Source organism: Malurus melanocephalus, unplaced genomic scaffold, assembly GCF_030028575.1.
Source record: "Malurus melanocephalus ecotype Western Australia unplaced genomic scaffold, MMel_1.1 scaffold_133, whole genome shotgun sequence".
Lineage (NCBI taxonomy): Eukaryota > Metazoa > Chordata > Aves > Passeriformes > Maluridae > Malurus > Malurus melanocephalus.
Genome location: NW_026623365.1, coordinates 1,318,734 through 1,333,778, shown reverse-complemented (window position 1 = coordinate 1,333,778; position 15,045 = coordinate 1,318,734). Strand labels below are relative to the sequence as shown.

At 34.9% G+C, this 15,045-nt stretch overlaps 1 protein-coding gene across 1 annotated transcript in view; it reads right to left on the bottom strand.

The window, feature by feature from the left end:
• The window catches only part of ABCA13 (ATP binding cassette subfamily A member 13), a 171,143-nt gene that overhangs the window by 122,063 nt on the left and 34,035 nt on the right, over nucleotides 1-15,045 (bottom strand). The window contains exons 14-19 of the mRNA XM_057370805.1: nucleotides 14,035-14,207; nucleotides 12,979-13,055; nucleotides 12,632-12,753; nucleotides 9,923-10,117; nucleotides 7,967-8,131; nucleotides 2,181-2,358 (exon numbers count right to left, since the gene is read on the bottom strand). Of these exons, the coding sequence (XP_057226788.1) occupies nucleotides 2,181-2,358; nucleotides 7,967-8,131; nucleotides 9,923-10,117; nucleotides 12,632-12,753; nucleotides 12,979-13,055; nucleotides 14,035-14,207 (910 nt within the window). The remainder of the gene's footprint in view (nucleotides 1-2,180; nucleotides 2,359-7,966; nucleotides 8,132-9,922; nucleotides 10,118-12,631; nucleotides 12,754-12,978; nucleotides 13,056-14,034; nucleotides 14,208-15,045) is intronic.

Sequence of the window (15,045 nt, the reverse complement as noted above, 5' to 3'; positions counted from 1 at the left end):
TTTAAGATGTACAACACATGCAAGATTGGATTTCTTTTTAATCAGGAAAAAGCTTGAGTTTTACTTCAGAGTCTACCACAGCACCATGCCAATTACAGTTAGCAGTGTTTTGGTAACAATACCACCCAACCAGCACTAAGCAATCAATTCAGGCCCCTATAGAAATTGTTTAACCACAGTTTATGAGCATGTTGAAGATGCAGAGCTTCAAGCACTGAATAGGAAAACAAAAAATCAGAATCCAAAGAGCTCCTCACATTTTTGAAAAGCAGCCTGGGAATCCCATCTACCCTAAAAGTTACATTGGTACATTTTATAGCAGAAGCACATATGCAAAATCTCTGCCACAAAAATGAATTCAGAGGGAAGAGTCACCTTAAAAAACAAACAAATCTTCCACACTTTCCATTGTTTTACAGCTCTAGATTCCTGTATAAGAAGGAAATAGGAATATGCAAAACCCTTCACAAATACAGACTTTTGTATAGTCTTAAAAGAACCTACCAAAAAGAAAGGCAWAAAATTGTGAAGACACTTCTTGATTTGAAAAATCTAACAAATTGTCTTTTTCATTCCTTAATAAAAAAAATTCCTACATCACATGGGACTATTAATACATGAAGGTACATGTCCTGCAGAAGTAGGATATAACGAATAGTTCCAAGACATCCCACTGCATTTGTACTCATCTAAAGGCAACTATTTTCCTATGAGAAACATTTAGACTTTTATGCCCAACTCATATTTTGGGGGGGTTTATTATTAATTACAAGTGGTTTCAAGATATCTCATTCCTAGTGCTGCAAAGAAATATTAGCTAGTTAATGTCATTAACTCCTCAAGGAAGAAAAATCTTTCTACATAATGGAAAACTAGGCCAAAAAGCTTTAAACTCCTGAAAAATGTTAAGGAAAATAGTATCAGAAATGTTCTTTGCCTAAATTTTTATTTTCTTTAATGAAACAATCATTACTAAACACAATCATTGCTAAACAGTAGCAAAGAATTAAGAGGCTACAGGTTAGCCAGTCAGAAATGTCAATAGGCTAAGGACACAGAAGATTTGTTAATCTGTGTTTGCTGTGATCTTCAGAATATCATTAGAAAGTGTTTGAAATACCCAAAATACATACAGGTTAATCACTGAAAATGGGGTAGGAATCAAGTTTCTGTGGCCTCAATTCTTTTTTTTAATTTTCATTTTCCATTGCCCCACATACAAATTTGTAAAAATGGGCAACAGTATTAATTCACTCATGGCAATGTTGGGACTACCTTAAATATTTCAGAGTCCTATGGTAAAAGGTCTCACAGCATACAAGAGTTGTGACTATTAAAAAAAAAAAAAAATTAAGAAACAGTGCTTCTGGCCTAAACAGCTTTCAAAGAGACCAAGTTCCATACAATTTCTCATCAGCCATCCTGCTGACTTCATTCTTCCAACAGGAAAGAGAAGCAGAGCTGCCTCCTTACCACTACATCCCACACATAGAAGCAAGAAGGCCAAGGCAGAGCTCTGGCTCCCTCCCAAGGGTCCCAGCCAAGCCAGGAGCAGTTTCTGGCTGTAGAAACCAACAGATGACAGAGGCTTCCCTAGGGACAYTCTATCACTGTATTCTCTTGTACAGGGCCACCTGAGGCACTAACAAGGTTATTAACAATATTAAAATTAATCAGGGTAAGTCAAATGTGTATTGAGGAAAGGGAGCAAAGGTGAAACTATATGAGAGCTAAGGGATTGTTCTGAGCACTTGACAAATGGTTGATATAGGAATATCAACCATTTAAAAACTCATTCTATACAGAAGGTTTGCATATTTTACTGTCCATAATATCACAGCTTTGTGTCCACAGAAGAAAGGTAAGAAGCAACACATTCTCAATCTTGTACCTCAAGGATATGTTTTTAATACCAAGTGCTGTGAAAATGTTAATAAAAATGTCTCAAAGACAAGAATGCTCGTATTTACTATTTGCAAAAACTCAAAAAAAACCAGAATCATTTCTGTCTCACCCATAATTATCTCTTAGCCACTAGACTTTTATTGATCGACATCTTGTGCTCAAGATGACAGTGTCAACTAAGATGTCAGTGGGTATATAAATGTTTCCATTTAAGTGGAAAAAACCTCTCTTAATTCCAAATGCATACTGCAACTTGTGATTGATTTTTTTCTTACTCGAGTCTTCAGGAATGCCATATTTTGCCATATTGTCCTCCAAAAGTCCCATGATTCTGGGCATGTCTACGAACAGGTTTGCATTGCTGAAAAATGAAGATTCTTCTTTACACACTGCCTTGATTACGGACTCCAGGGATCCAACAGCTGAACTTCTGAACTGCCCACCTTGCAAAAACTAGAACAAATGAACAAAAATACAGATGAATCRAAGTTGCTTTAAGTAGCTTCAGGGAGTAGCCCTGGTGTTCTGTCAATATTGACGTCTAAGGAGATGGACAAAATTAGGCTGTTGAAACAGCCTGTAAGGCTGTAAGGATGAGGGCCCGCTGTGCTCATTTCTCTTTTTCTGATCACCATTATTATGAGGAAAGGTAATRCAGTTTAATTGTCAGAATACTCAGTGAAAGAGAGTATTATACAGTAAAAGGGAGTAGTATAACATACTACCTTGAACTTTGAAAAATGTGATGTAGCWGTTAGGCAGAAAAGGGATGAAAACATCAAGACAGCTGCACTACAGTACCCTGAGTCCAATGACAGCTTTCATAAAGTGTGATCTTCTGGTAGATTATTCCTGTGTCACAAAGGCAGTGGAAATAACCAAAACCATTTTGCTTTGAATGTTTGCTGTGAAAACAGTTGCTAATAAGGAAAAGAAAATTGCATACAAGTGCCCTAAAAACCAAATTTCCAAGCACATCTTTTAACTTGTTAAATGTGCTTATAGTTTGTGCACATCTTGAGTCATACCAGCATTTATTATTGCCATTTGCTCAGGACTAGCATATTTCTAATGAGGAGAGAGAGCAATCTGACTACTTTCATGGATTAAGCACCATCAATCACCACATTCAAAAAAAGAAAGAAGAACAACAATAGTCTCATCCTCTGTGCAGTTCCACTTTTCAAATAATGTCCTCGATTGTAAGTGATGTCTCACAGAAGCTGTACAGGTGCACAGCTCTAAGAGGACACAACTGCAAGGGATCCAGTTGATGTGGTACAACTGAAGGGTGCCCTGGCTCGCCTGATACTCATTACTACTGCAGATGCTTGTCAAGAAAGGCATAAGTAGACTATCAGACATCATTTCAAGACTACTGGCAAATAGAAAAACCACTGTGATATGTCAAACACATACATTCTGAGCAGAAAAAAATAGCATTTTATAGTCTGAWTTTTTTTAAACAGAAGAGTCAATTTTCAAAGTAGTACAGCACTTTACATAAAGACATAATCACAGACAGTTTAGAAATTGTGCTGTTAGAAACAGTTTATCCTGATCAATGCATTTACTGAAGTGCCAGGTGCTTCTTTAGTAATCCAGGGGGAATATTAGTAAGAGTCATTTAAAATTCTGAGTTAGCTGCTCCCAAAAACTTACTTTTGGAATACAGTTTCAGYACAGAGCATAGTAAATAAATAATACCCATAATTCATAATAGAATCATCTACAACCCTTGAATGAATCTGCTAGCATGGACTTCACTGGAGAAATAAACTTTATTTATGCACAATGCTGGATAAAATTGGTTATGAATCTTTATTAGTGACTATTTGCACTAGAAGGATAAATGAGGCTTATTTCAGTCAAAGAGCACAAACTTGCTAATTAATTCCAGTTCCAATCAAAATAACTTGAAATTCAAATAATGAATATTTATGTGGTAAGCTGCCACTAACAGGCTGAATCTACTTACTGTCTTTCAACTAAATATCTACTGACTCAAAAAGATATGTTTCTCAAAATTTGGCTTTGATAAAGTGTGAGAAATATATAGGATGGATGCCACAAATGAAAAAGTTATCTTTGATCCTAGTTGTTCTAGTTTAAACTATATAAAGGAGGGCTGTAATCAAGACTGATGAATCCAAACAACCAGMCTCCTGCAAACAAAGTAATCAATCAAGCAAGTCACTGTAACAAATTCATGGAGAGGAACTCTAGTATGGAAGAGTAAAATGTTATCGGGAACTAGATTTTCAAATGAAGGCCAAAACCTCACAGCATAGGAGCTTCTGACCTAACTGAACAGCTGTATGCCGAAAAGAATATTATCAATAAAAACAACTTCATRTGGAATAGAAATACCAGCTACTCAACAAAAGAAACTTCAAAGTTGTACTGGGCTACAACTTGCACAGAAAATTGAACTACATTCAGAAACATTACATTAGAGAAAAGGAGAGATAAAAAATAATGCAATTTTCCTGRAAAACTACAAGGCAGTTGAAGATAATTCAAAATTTGATGGAACAAAAGGACTAAAGGAAGCAAATTCAGAGAAATAGATACTCCTAATTCTGAGAAAAATATAAACAGAACAAAGTTTGTGTTGTCCTAAAATTGACAGAATCAGGGGAAAAATARCAAAATTGCTGATTTGACTAAACCGTTTTTCAGAAGCCTATCAAATTTAGATGGCACTATTTGAAAATTAGAAAAATCATATATGTTCAAGATCGAGTAGCATCATGATCCAGGAAATAATGGATACCTGAYTCTGATGTTTAATAGGGCAAAAAGTAAAATAATTTTTAAAGTGGAGAACATTAAAGACAAAAAAATATTTGAGAAGTAAAATTTAATGCATTCTCAAATTATCATTCCTGACCCACAGAACATATTTCTGTGGGAGGGTAATCCCTTTTTCCCCAAAAAAAGATATATATATACATACTGTCTCAAATTTTGGTGAACCCTAACAATCAATTAATGTTTGTCTTCTGKAAAATATTAATCAGCATTTATCCAGTAGGTGATTAATACTGGTGGGTGAAAAATGGCACTAAGAGGATACTGCAGGGAGCTGGTTAAGTGGAAAGAAAGCACTGGATTACAGACAAGCTATTAGTGTTATTCCTATGAGCCTGAAAGAAACAAATTGTCTAAATTTGCCTATCATTTAATACCAGAAGGCATTGCAGGAGAAAAGAAGATCAGAATGCAACATGGCAATAAACCAATTACCTAATTCAAAGCAAATTGAATAGAAAGATAAGCAGTGCAAAATGTTATTTATCAACTGAAAAAAATAGATGATGTTATAAAATGGAGCTCACCTGAGTATATCACTCATCCTTGATTATGTGAGAAACAAAAATGTGTGCAGTTTATGAAAAAGTTGAATACAAGTTTAGGAAAGCCATTTTAGTAGGTATAGACAATAATGAAAGGGYTACAAGAGTCATCAGTCATAATTCCCCTCAAAAACTGCAAGCATTTCTTCTTCCAAACATTCAGGATTAGCCTTAACCCAGCATGCAAAAATGATGCTAGGTTGTCTTAGGTAACTGAGAGCCTGTTATGAAAGAAGAAACTAAAGCAAAAAAACAAACACTAAAATAACTCTATTCAACCTATCAAAACAGAGACRGACTGCAACTGGCCTTTCACAAACATATGGGCAAGGCAGAGACGTTAAAAATGCTACAGAATGTTTTTGGTATAAGAATAAACGTACTAGCCACAAATAAACCTAAGTCAGAATTTTATACACTTATAACCCCAACAGACTGTTTGCAATGACGAATTTAGCAGAGAATTTGTTCAAGTTAGTGGAAGGATAACAGTGAGGCCACCTCTCACAATTAACAGTATTCAGCAACTCAGGAAGTTCCCTGCAGTTTATCCACTGATGAGTGACAAGCATTCAGAAAATATGTATGGAAATACAATTTCAAACAGCAAAAAATCATGATTGAAATCAGCATTGTTTTYCCTCAGGGAGTTATCCATTCACTTAATGTTTTTAACAGTAGAATGTGGYACCATAGTCCACTTCCTATTGACAGGTAGATATTGAGGTTTTACATTGTCTTTTATTACAATATGTGTATCTTCTCCATTCAACTTCATATTTTACAGATATATTAAMGTTGTTTGTTCCTTTTCATTTTTTCTTTGAGAGAGAAACCCATGTGCATAGTTGACAATCACTCTATTACTTCTTTCATTATAGATTTTTTTAAAATCAACTTCAAAATTGACAATACCTTTCTGATAAAGGTCCACATATTTTTACCTTAAAAACATTTACATTCTTTATCTGATAATCTTTCTGTGTCACTGAACTACTTTGTTCTTGGCTTCATGAAAACAAAAATCCAGAAGGATGGACTCTTTCAGAAATAGAAGAAAACATTTAAGAAGGGAGGTGTAGAAGCAATATCTGCACTTTAGTGGAGCAGTTACTCAGTAGCACAAGTTTGTCCACCACAGTAAAGAAGTAAAAACTTATCAATAATAAAAACTGTTATTGGAAAGTATAAAAAATTGAGTAAAACACGAAGAAAAGGACAAGTATACTTTTACTAGTCTTAAAAAAAAAAATACAGAGATAGAAGAGCCCTTGAAATCAAAAATTTAATTTATTAACAGAAGAAATAGGTACTGCTTATTTTAATCCTCCACAAATTACTAGGTGACAAAAGAAAAAACCCAGCAATTCCATAAGAARAAGGGAATTATTAAAACATTAGAAAATACAAATTGTGTCGAAAAAAGTTATCAAAAAAGGTTACAACTGAAAAAGAACAAAATTTCCAAGGTTAAATCCATGGTGTAGTACAGAATAATAGGGGTGGCCATGGAGCAAAGCTTAAAACTGTGAGAAGATGGCCCTCTGCTGTTCCATTTGTTCCATTGCAAACTTTCTTTTTAACTGCACCTTTTGAGAGATTCTTCTATCAAATAAAGAACTTTGGGATTTCAGTCYTTAAAGAATATTTCAGTCGTTGGAAGGATATTTGACACAGACTAGTTTAAAGAAAGCATAATAGATATAAGTATCCGATGAAAGGCACCATTCATTGCAGCAGTCATAGAGTTACCCCAAAAAAGAGAGGCTCAAAACCAAAACTAATATATGCACCAGAACAGCATTTTTCAACATATCTCTATCACACAGATTAGAAGAGCTTGAAAATTATATCACTAAAGACAATAGTACTTAAGGCAGTGTTTACTCTGTCCTATAGCAATAACATTCTAGCAGATTGCACCTTTTACCTCTGCAAGATCCTTTAGAAGTTTGCAAATTTAAACCAGATTCAATCCTCAAGTTTCCACTAAGACCAGCAAGCCCAGAAGACAATGCCATGGGGGTCAGCAGGTCTTCCTATGTAATTAGAACCTGCTTAGAAACAGGAATCTTTTTTGATGATTCATTTAGCACTAGATCCAACACTGTGGTAGCTATATAAATGAGCATATAGTTGCATACAGCAACTGCTCCTAAAAGGCAAGGACAAAAAAAAATACCCTCTCTCACACCTCCTGCCACTTTTTTTTTTTTTTTTAATGTCAAGCAGAACTGTCACACAAACCCCTTAGGTGACACGAACAGAAACACATGGCAGATACATGAACTGCATAGATCGTTTTGAAATAATATCCTTTTAAAAAGAGCAAAGCTATTTCTTTGTAAACAAAGTCATAGTTTGCTCATAAATTAAAAAAAAAATACATTATTATCAGAAAAGGCCTAGCTAGCTATCTGCAAATCACAGACAATAGATGTCAACGTTAGTTGGCAAACATTGAGGTAACTTAGGCAATGATCTCAATGAAAAGATGACAGAAACAACACAWCAATAGTCTCAGAATTACCAGACTGCTTGAAAGAGACCAAATGAATTTTCCTGGGGTTTATGAACTCTTCCCTAAAGTTCCCAGCTTTCTGAGAAATTGTTTCTATTAGTGTAYCTCCTTACTAAGCACATATCTCTACTTAAATATCCACAATGCAAATTAATTTTGGGTATTGAAATCCTACACGTACCTGCTGCAACAAGGAAATGTCAAGCACACCAATGTTTTGAATTCCTTGCAGGAATGCTGGAAGYTTTTCCATGACATGGTGGACTTTATTGAGAAGTGAACTGATACTAGAAACCACATCCAGTAGCATATTTAATACATTGCCTATCTCAGGTGGTATCTGGACCTTGGAAAAGGAAAAAAATCACAACAGTAAATTCTAGTTAGAAACAAATTTTAACCTTTCAATGAAACACTCAAAATAATTCAGTCTTTTTCTARAACTGATTATACAACATTCCTATAAACCATCTTTAACAAAACTCYTTTTGATATAGCTCCCCAGTTATTYTCAAATTAAGCTGAAGATAATATCTCTGTAATGTTAGAGGGGTTTATGACAAATCATGAATTAAAATTCAGAGAACATGTTTACACCTGCCAAGCTGAAGAGAGCTCTCCAACCCAAGATGTTAATGGGATCTGCAACATTCTGTCCCCTTAGAATTCAGTGTAAATGGAAACYTTTCCTTCACCAGGTTAAAGACGTTCAATGCAACAATTTCATACAGTAAAAATAATTTATAAGCCAAATTAAATCTAGCAACCACTTTTAATGCTTAATACGACCCCTAAAGTAACTGAATTTCCTGCCACACTCTTCCTGCCTTTGAATTTTTCATGCCCAAAATAATTTTGTGCATTTGATTCCCTTCTTGACCTAAGTTCAATTGACTGCTTGCTATTTCCACCACGCAAATTTGTCATAATGGATTTTCTCTCTGTTCCCTTTGCTTCTGTGGATTATTTAGATGATACCATAATACAAACTRATTCATTGTTACCTGCCTAAGCAAAATAATAAAACCACTATAATCTCATTATATARTTTCAGTTGCTTCATCTGATTGTCTTTATCCACCTTTGTTTTCGTTCCTACTATTTAATGTCTGTGCTTAATTTTCTTCCCAGACTTCACCTGCTTTTATGTAATAAAAAAAAAATTAAAGACCCCTGTAAAAAATCTTATTCAGCTAAAAAAGTAGCAGAACTTCCATCATAATTTAGGATAAGCTGACACTATTTGATTCTTCATTAGGACTTGATTATGTTTCAGTAGGGTTCAGTAGAAACACCCATCAGAATAAGCACTATTTTCCTTTTATTTTCTTTTTCTTTCTAGCTTTGTAGATAATTCAGGAATTAAAAATCTTTTCTTTTCCCTCTGGTATCTTTACCTACTCTGGGAAACTTTCCTGTTTTTAAAATTCTATGTTTAACTGAGTGTGTAGCATCCAGAATACAACCAGGCCCCTATGGCTTTAGAACAAACTATTCTTCCTCACAATGTTATAACTATATTTCAGCTATTCAAGCTTATATTTTATATTCTGTCAATCAATTACCCCCAAAAGAAATGAAATAAATTTCCTTTATCCCATCCAACAATTCAGCTCTTGTATATAAAACMATTATCTCACTGAAAACCCGTACTAGATCCCAGATTATCTACAACTGTACAGATAATACAGTTGCTCTATGGACATTTATATCCACAACTATGAATTCTTCCTAGAAAATAATCGTCATTCTGTGTTGTGAGCTCCCTTGCTGGTTTTAGTTCAAATTATGCCAGATCAGTCTTCTACACTTACAAATAAAGAAGTGACTAATTGCATGAACTGCAAACTCTGCTAAAGTTTAATAAAACTATGTCTTTGACCTCCTGTGCTTTTGAAAACTTTCATAATTAATTCCTCGTGATAATTTTCCTGAGGAAGCAAGAAATGGAATGCAGTAGCATCTATCAGCCTCATTCTTCAACTTGCTTTTGTAATATTTTGTAGAACTAAATTAAGACAAAAAATGCCATATGTCCACTGTCTGCTTTAATGGAGAAAGAACATCTGAAGAAACAATAGCACTATTTATCTGCCTGCTATGTGCTTCATACAACCTTCAAATGAAAACATCTTACCTTGTAAATGATGTGACGTACATTCAAATTTTGTATAATCAACACAAACATGGTATACAAGTCYAGTGCTGGTAAAGAACATAATTCTTCCACCACCAGTGAAGTTTTACTGTTTTCAGGTAGCTTTAGCAGCAGGCTAAGTACTTCTTCATCACATCTTCCAGTTAGAGCTACCACAAAGGCACTGTAAAAAAACTACCACAATGTATGTGTATTAAAAAATTTTCTCCCTGAAATGCATCACCTTTTTTTTATAGATAATAAAGGAACRTTTGTGCCACAGTAACATGACAATTTGCAGGCACCAACAGACCTGAAATAATAAACCATACAGCTTTATATCAAATTGGTATGTTTTTACTTTATACTCCATGTACATATAAAAAGATGAAGTGCATTCTTTATAAGGATTTGCTTTCATTTTTCACAGATGGATCATTCATTCATGAGCATTCATACCATAAGCAGGCAAATTTACAATGCCGAGCATACTCCTTCTAGCAGATACACACCTCTGCTGCAGAAACACCTTAAGATCAAAATCTAGGTGTATGAATCWCTAAAATCAAACAATATGGTCTTTCCTTCTTTCAAAGGACAAACAAATTTAATACTTTGGGATGCACATATGGCACAAGGTTCACTCTGAGCCAGCTCACATTTCTCTTTTAAACTCTTCTTTGAATTATTRTTTAATAGCAGATGAAGGGACAAATGCCTAAGCAGTCCTTGGGGGAGATTATAATAAAGCCATMTTGGATAATGGCAAGTGCTTGAAGTCCTGATAGCTCAGGTGTTCTTAACTACTCATTCTCAACAAGTGCAGAAAAATTACAATTCTTTGTAGGAGCCTATAGGAGCCAAAGTACAGAGCTCCATTTTACTGCTTAAGACAGAACCCATCTCCATGTCTCCACTGAAYGCATTTCTTTCTGATTACAATACCCAGCCAAGGAGAGGATCAGAAAGATAGTCAGGATATGCAATTTAATTCTTCAATTCTTATAAACATTTTCTTTTCCAAATTAATAATTTGTCTTTTTGATTTTTATTCTGGAACAGAATTTTGTCTTTGTGATTCTGAAYGATTTCTTGTATTTTTAAATACTCACTTTTTTGTGTGCATTAAAGGAACAGAGTATGAACATAATTTTGGGACAGTGTAAGATGATACTGATTTGGACTTCTTGCTGGTGAGGAAATTTGACTGTGATGTGCAGTTTTAACCCATTCTGTGTTTTATCTCCTTGGTTAAGTTCCTCTGTGGTCAACTTTCCTTGCAGMTGAGTACCAGAGCTAATCCAAGCTCCTACACTCAGTAAATTAATTCTAAGATAAATTAATTTCTTCAGGTTACAGGTTTTAAGCAATTTCAAATCACTTCATCACATGGAAATGAGCATGGCCAGCACATAACATTGTGGCAGAAATTATGGGTAAGTACAATAAGTACAAAAAATTCCCAGGCTCACTCTTACTATTCCAGTAATAGTATGCAATCATAGAAATATAGGGCTACAGTAGACCTACAGCTATTATTAGGGTTATCAGACAGTGGCTTTATAGACAATAAACAACAATGGGCATGCCTAAAATATAACTCTAAAAAGTACTTGTGCTGTTTTCATAATCAGTAAGAGACACAGGCTTKCTAATGCTCCAGTTGGATTGAGGGAGGATTTAAGCACTAAGCAAACAAAAAATTTTGTATAGTTATTCAAATGTGAAACCTGTGTATATACCTAAGCTCTAAACACTACTGGCAAAAAGAAAGGATGGAAAGTAATTTGACAATTCAGTCAATTAGCACTGTTATTCCAGAGGATCAAAGGTGCACTGAATCCCATTTAACTGAATTGCTTTCAGACGACTTCTCTCATTACCATTTAGTAGTATCACAATAACAAGCTAAAAATAAAGGCAGTCACACTGCCACAGAAGCAGCAGAACAAATCATCTATAAGTAGTTATGATTGTTTGAAATGCCTTTTTAATGCCGCACGTCTCAAACAGATCTTGCTGCAGATTCTGCAAGTGGAGCATCACTGACACCCAGTGGCTGCTTGGCTCAGCTGATCAGTTCACATTTGCACATCAAATGTGCCCTGAGTTCTTTACAAGTCATACAGACACTCACCAGAGAGAGAAATCTGTTAGTCAGGTGGCATTTCTCATGATAGCAACTGATCACTGGGATACAGTGAAACAGAAATGGTAACACATAGGCCTTCGCTCAGGAAACTCACAATACTCAAGAGTCAACAACTCAAAGTGAAAGTATAGAAAGATAGTGGTTAGATGACATAAGAGTAGTGAGGACCACACAAAGGAATTAAACAAAAAAAATACATGAGACACGTCCATGCTGCAAGGAGCAGAGGTGATAAAAAAATTGTATCTCCAGAAGCCCTCATGTTTTCTACAGTACCAAGATCGCAAAGCTCCAATTCTGTGCCAGCACATGGGGGTAAAACRTTTCTAAAAGTAATGAAGCAATGCCTTTTAGAGCAGAGGAATAGTACTATTATAAATTGATCTCTTAATGAATCACATTATTTTAAATTCCTAAAACTCACAAAATATTCCATATGGAAGCAAAAAGTGAAAACRTAAGATGCCACACAAACAACGTGACTTCTTTTGTTTCAGCTGGTACATCATGCTGTAGGTTGACTCATTAATTTTTGATCACCCTTTTTGATCTTTTACCTCAGAACGWGGGACACTGGCTTCCAAGAGGGCATTGACAGTTTCTTCAGAAATATTGACAGAAGAACCAATGTCCAGCCTCAACTGAGTAATATTCTGCACAAAATCTTTGACTTTAACATCTGGAAGGGAAGGGAAATATTGCCAACAGCACAAATTTGATTAATTAGATTTCCTTCAGATTGTATTCTTTTCATTCAATTCACTGGGAACAACAATATTGCCTTATGTCAGTATTGCCCACAGGCAGTGTTCTTTGGAAGTTGAAAGAACAAAGAAACAATTACTGTCCTACAAAATTACACAACAAATAAAAAGTAAAAAAAGTGAAGAAAACTGAAACGCACCATTCACAAGATTCAAGTTGCTGAGGAAAGCTGCYGCTGGATTTTCTGTCAATTGTAGCTCCAAATTTTCAGTCACCCTGGAATAAAAGCCTTAGAGTTATCAGAACTAAGTCATTGTTGGCACTTCAATGAATAAAGACTAACAGGAATAATAAAACAGCCAATAAATGAAGCTATAGAGTCCCATTCTGCTCTGTGTGYGCACTGTGCATGCAGCACCTCTACAGACCTTCTCATGCTGTATTTATAGGGTGCAGTGGTCATTATATTTCATGCCTAAAATAAGACTGCAAATGTAGAGATCTTCCCGTAATGGCTTAGGGCTCTAGTAGCTCATGGTCTAGCAACATCAGGATCAGCATCTAGGCTCAAGTTCTTCTATATTATTATTGTAATTCAGACACCATTCAAACCTCTTATGAAAACAATCCAACAATCAAACCATTATACAACAATTATAACAATGTCTACTTCTAGCTGATTGCAAGTTTGAAATATGCTGTAGTAGCAGTTTTACTTAAAATCTGTTTTCCTCAAAATCTAATGGTTTTCCTCAAGCAAATAGCAGCTATGAGAAATTATGTGGAGTTCAACCCCATCAATTTACAAACAYCATACTGTGTTTCTGACATTTTGAACTGCTGAATTGATCTGAATGCTTAATAATTCACAAAAAGATATTTACCTATTGAGAGGACCAGCCACATTAAAAGAGCTATAAAYAAACAATTTAGTTACCAAAATTTTGGCCTAACTGATGTCACAGAAARTTGAAAATATTCTTAGTTGTGATCCAAAGCATTCAGCCAATGGAGCAGCAAGATCTGCTGCAACTGCTTAGCAAAAACTTTAAGAGCTTTCAGAAATATTCAGAGTTTTTCTAAATTACTTAAATAATTTGTGCATTTTATCCACTCAGTTTCCAGTTAAATTAAGAAATCTTAAGAAGACCGTATTTCTCCTGTAATTACTTAATTTAGAACACAGACSTATGCACAGAATAACATCACTAATGATGAAGAACCATTTGGGGTACCAAAATGTAAAAGACTTTACATTTGTAGCCGTCTCTGGATGTTCCCCAGCATTAGCTGGCATTCACAGCTGTCAYTGCTGGCATTCTGCAAGGCTCGCAYGAAGCTCTCCAAGATATTGGAAAGTTTTTGGTTTATATATGMCATACTCTCACAATCCCCCTTGCTGAAAGCAGGCCAATATCTTCCAACATCCTGCAAAACACGGTGATCACATGGTTAGTAAATTAATGAGACGGTGCTATATCTTGAATTAGCAGCTCTTGGCAATTGCTTTTTTCAAATGAGAATATGGGTAAGGCAATACTCTCTTACTCATTGTATGGTTAATTGATGCTGCATAAAAAGTTTCCAGGAACCAAGGAATTTTCAAATATTTGAGTTCTGGAAACAATCAAATTGGGAATTTGAACTGGCCTGTCAAGAAGATTTCTCCACTAACAAATGCCAACATTTTAAATTTGTTTCAAAATGAAATGAGCTTTTCTTTTTTTTTTTTTTTTTTTTTTTAGGCTTATTTTTTTTATTTTTTTCTGAAAAATTTGTTTTGAACAACATCAGATTCCATTCAACAAATCAAAATATCTGGATCCTCTTATCCAAAGGTTTTTTTATTCATTATGCTCTGTATATATGCACTCCTATTTTTTTTTTCAGAATATTTATGGGTTTTTTATTTTAAAAGGCTTTTTCAATATTATCAGAAGTAGCTCATAGAAGGATGATAACTACAAAACTACATTTGGTCTGCAAAAGTGTGCTTTAAAATAAGAGTGATGGCCCTTGTCATCTATTTATTTTAACACATTTTTGCTTATTTCAGGGAAATATCCAGGTAGACAAAGCAGCAGAGTCATTTAATAAAAAGAATGCGAATTCTATACTGAAAGCATGACTTTAGAATTCTGTCTGTGTGCACTCATACGTGTGCTATCCAAAGGTCTGCTTCCATCTTTGGATGAATCTCTAGATGCCAAATATTACTAGCATCTGTTGGTAATTCCATCTTAGAGAACAACAGACTGAACCCAAC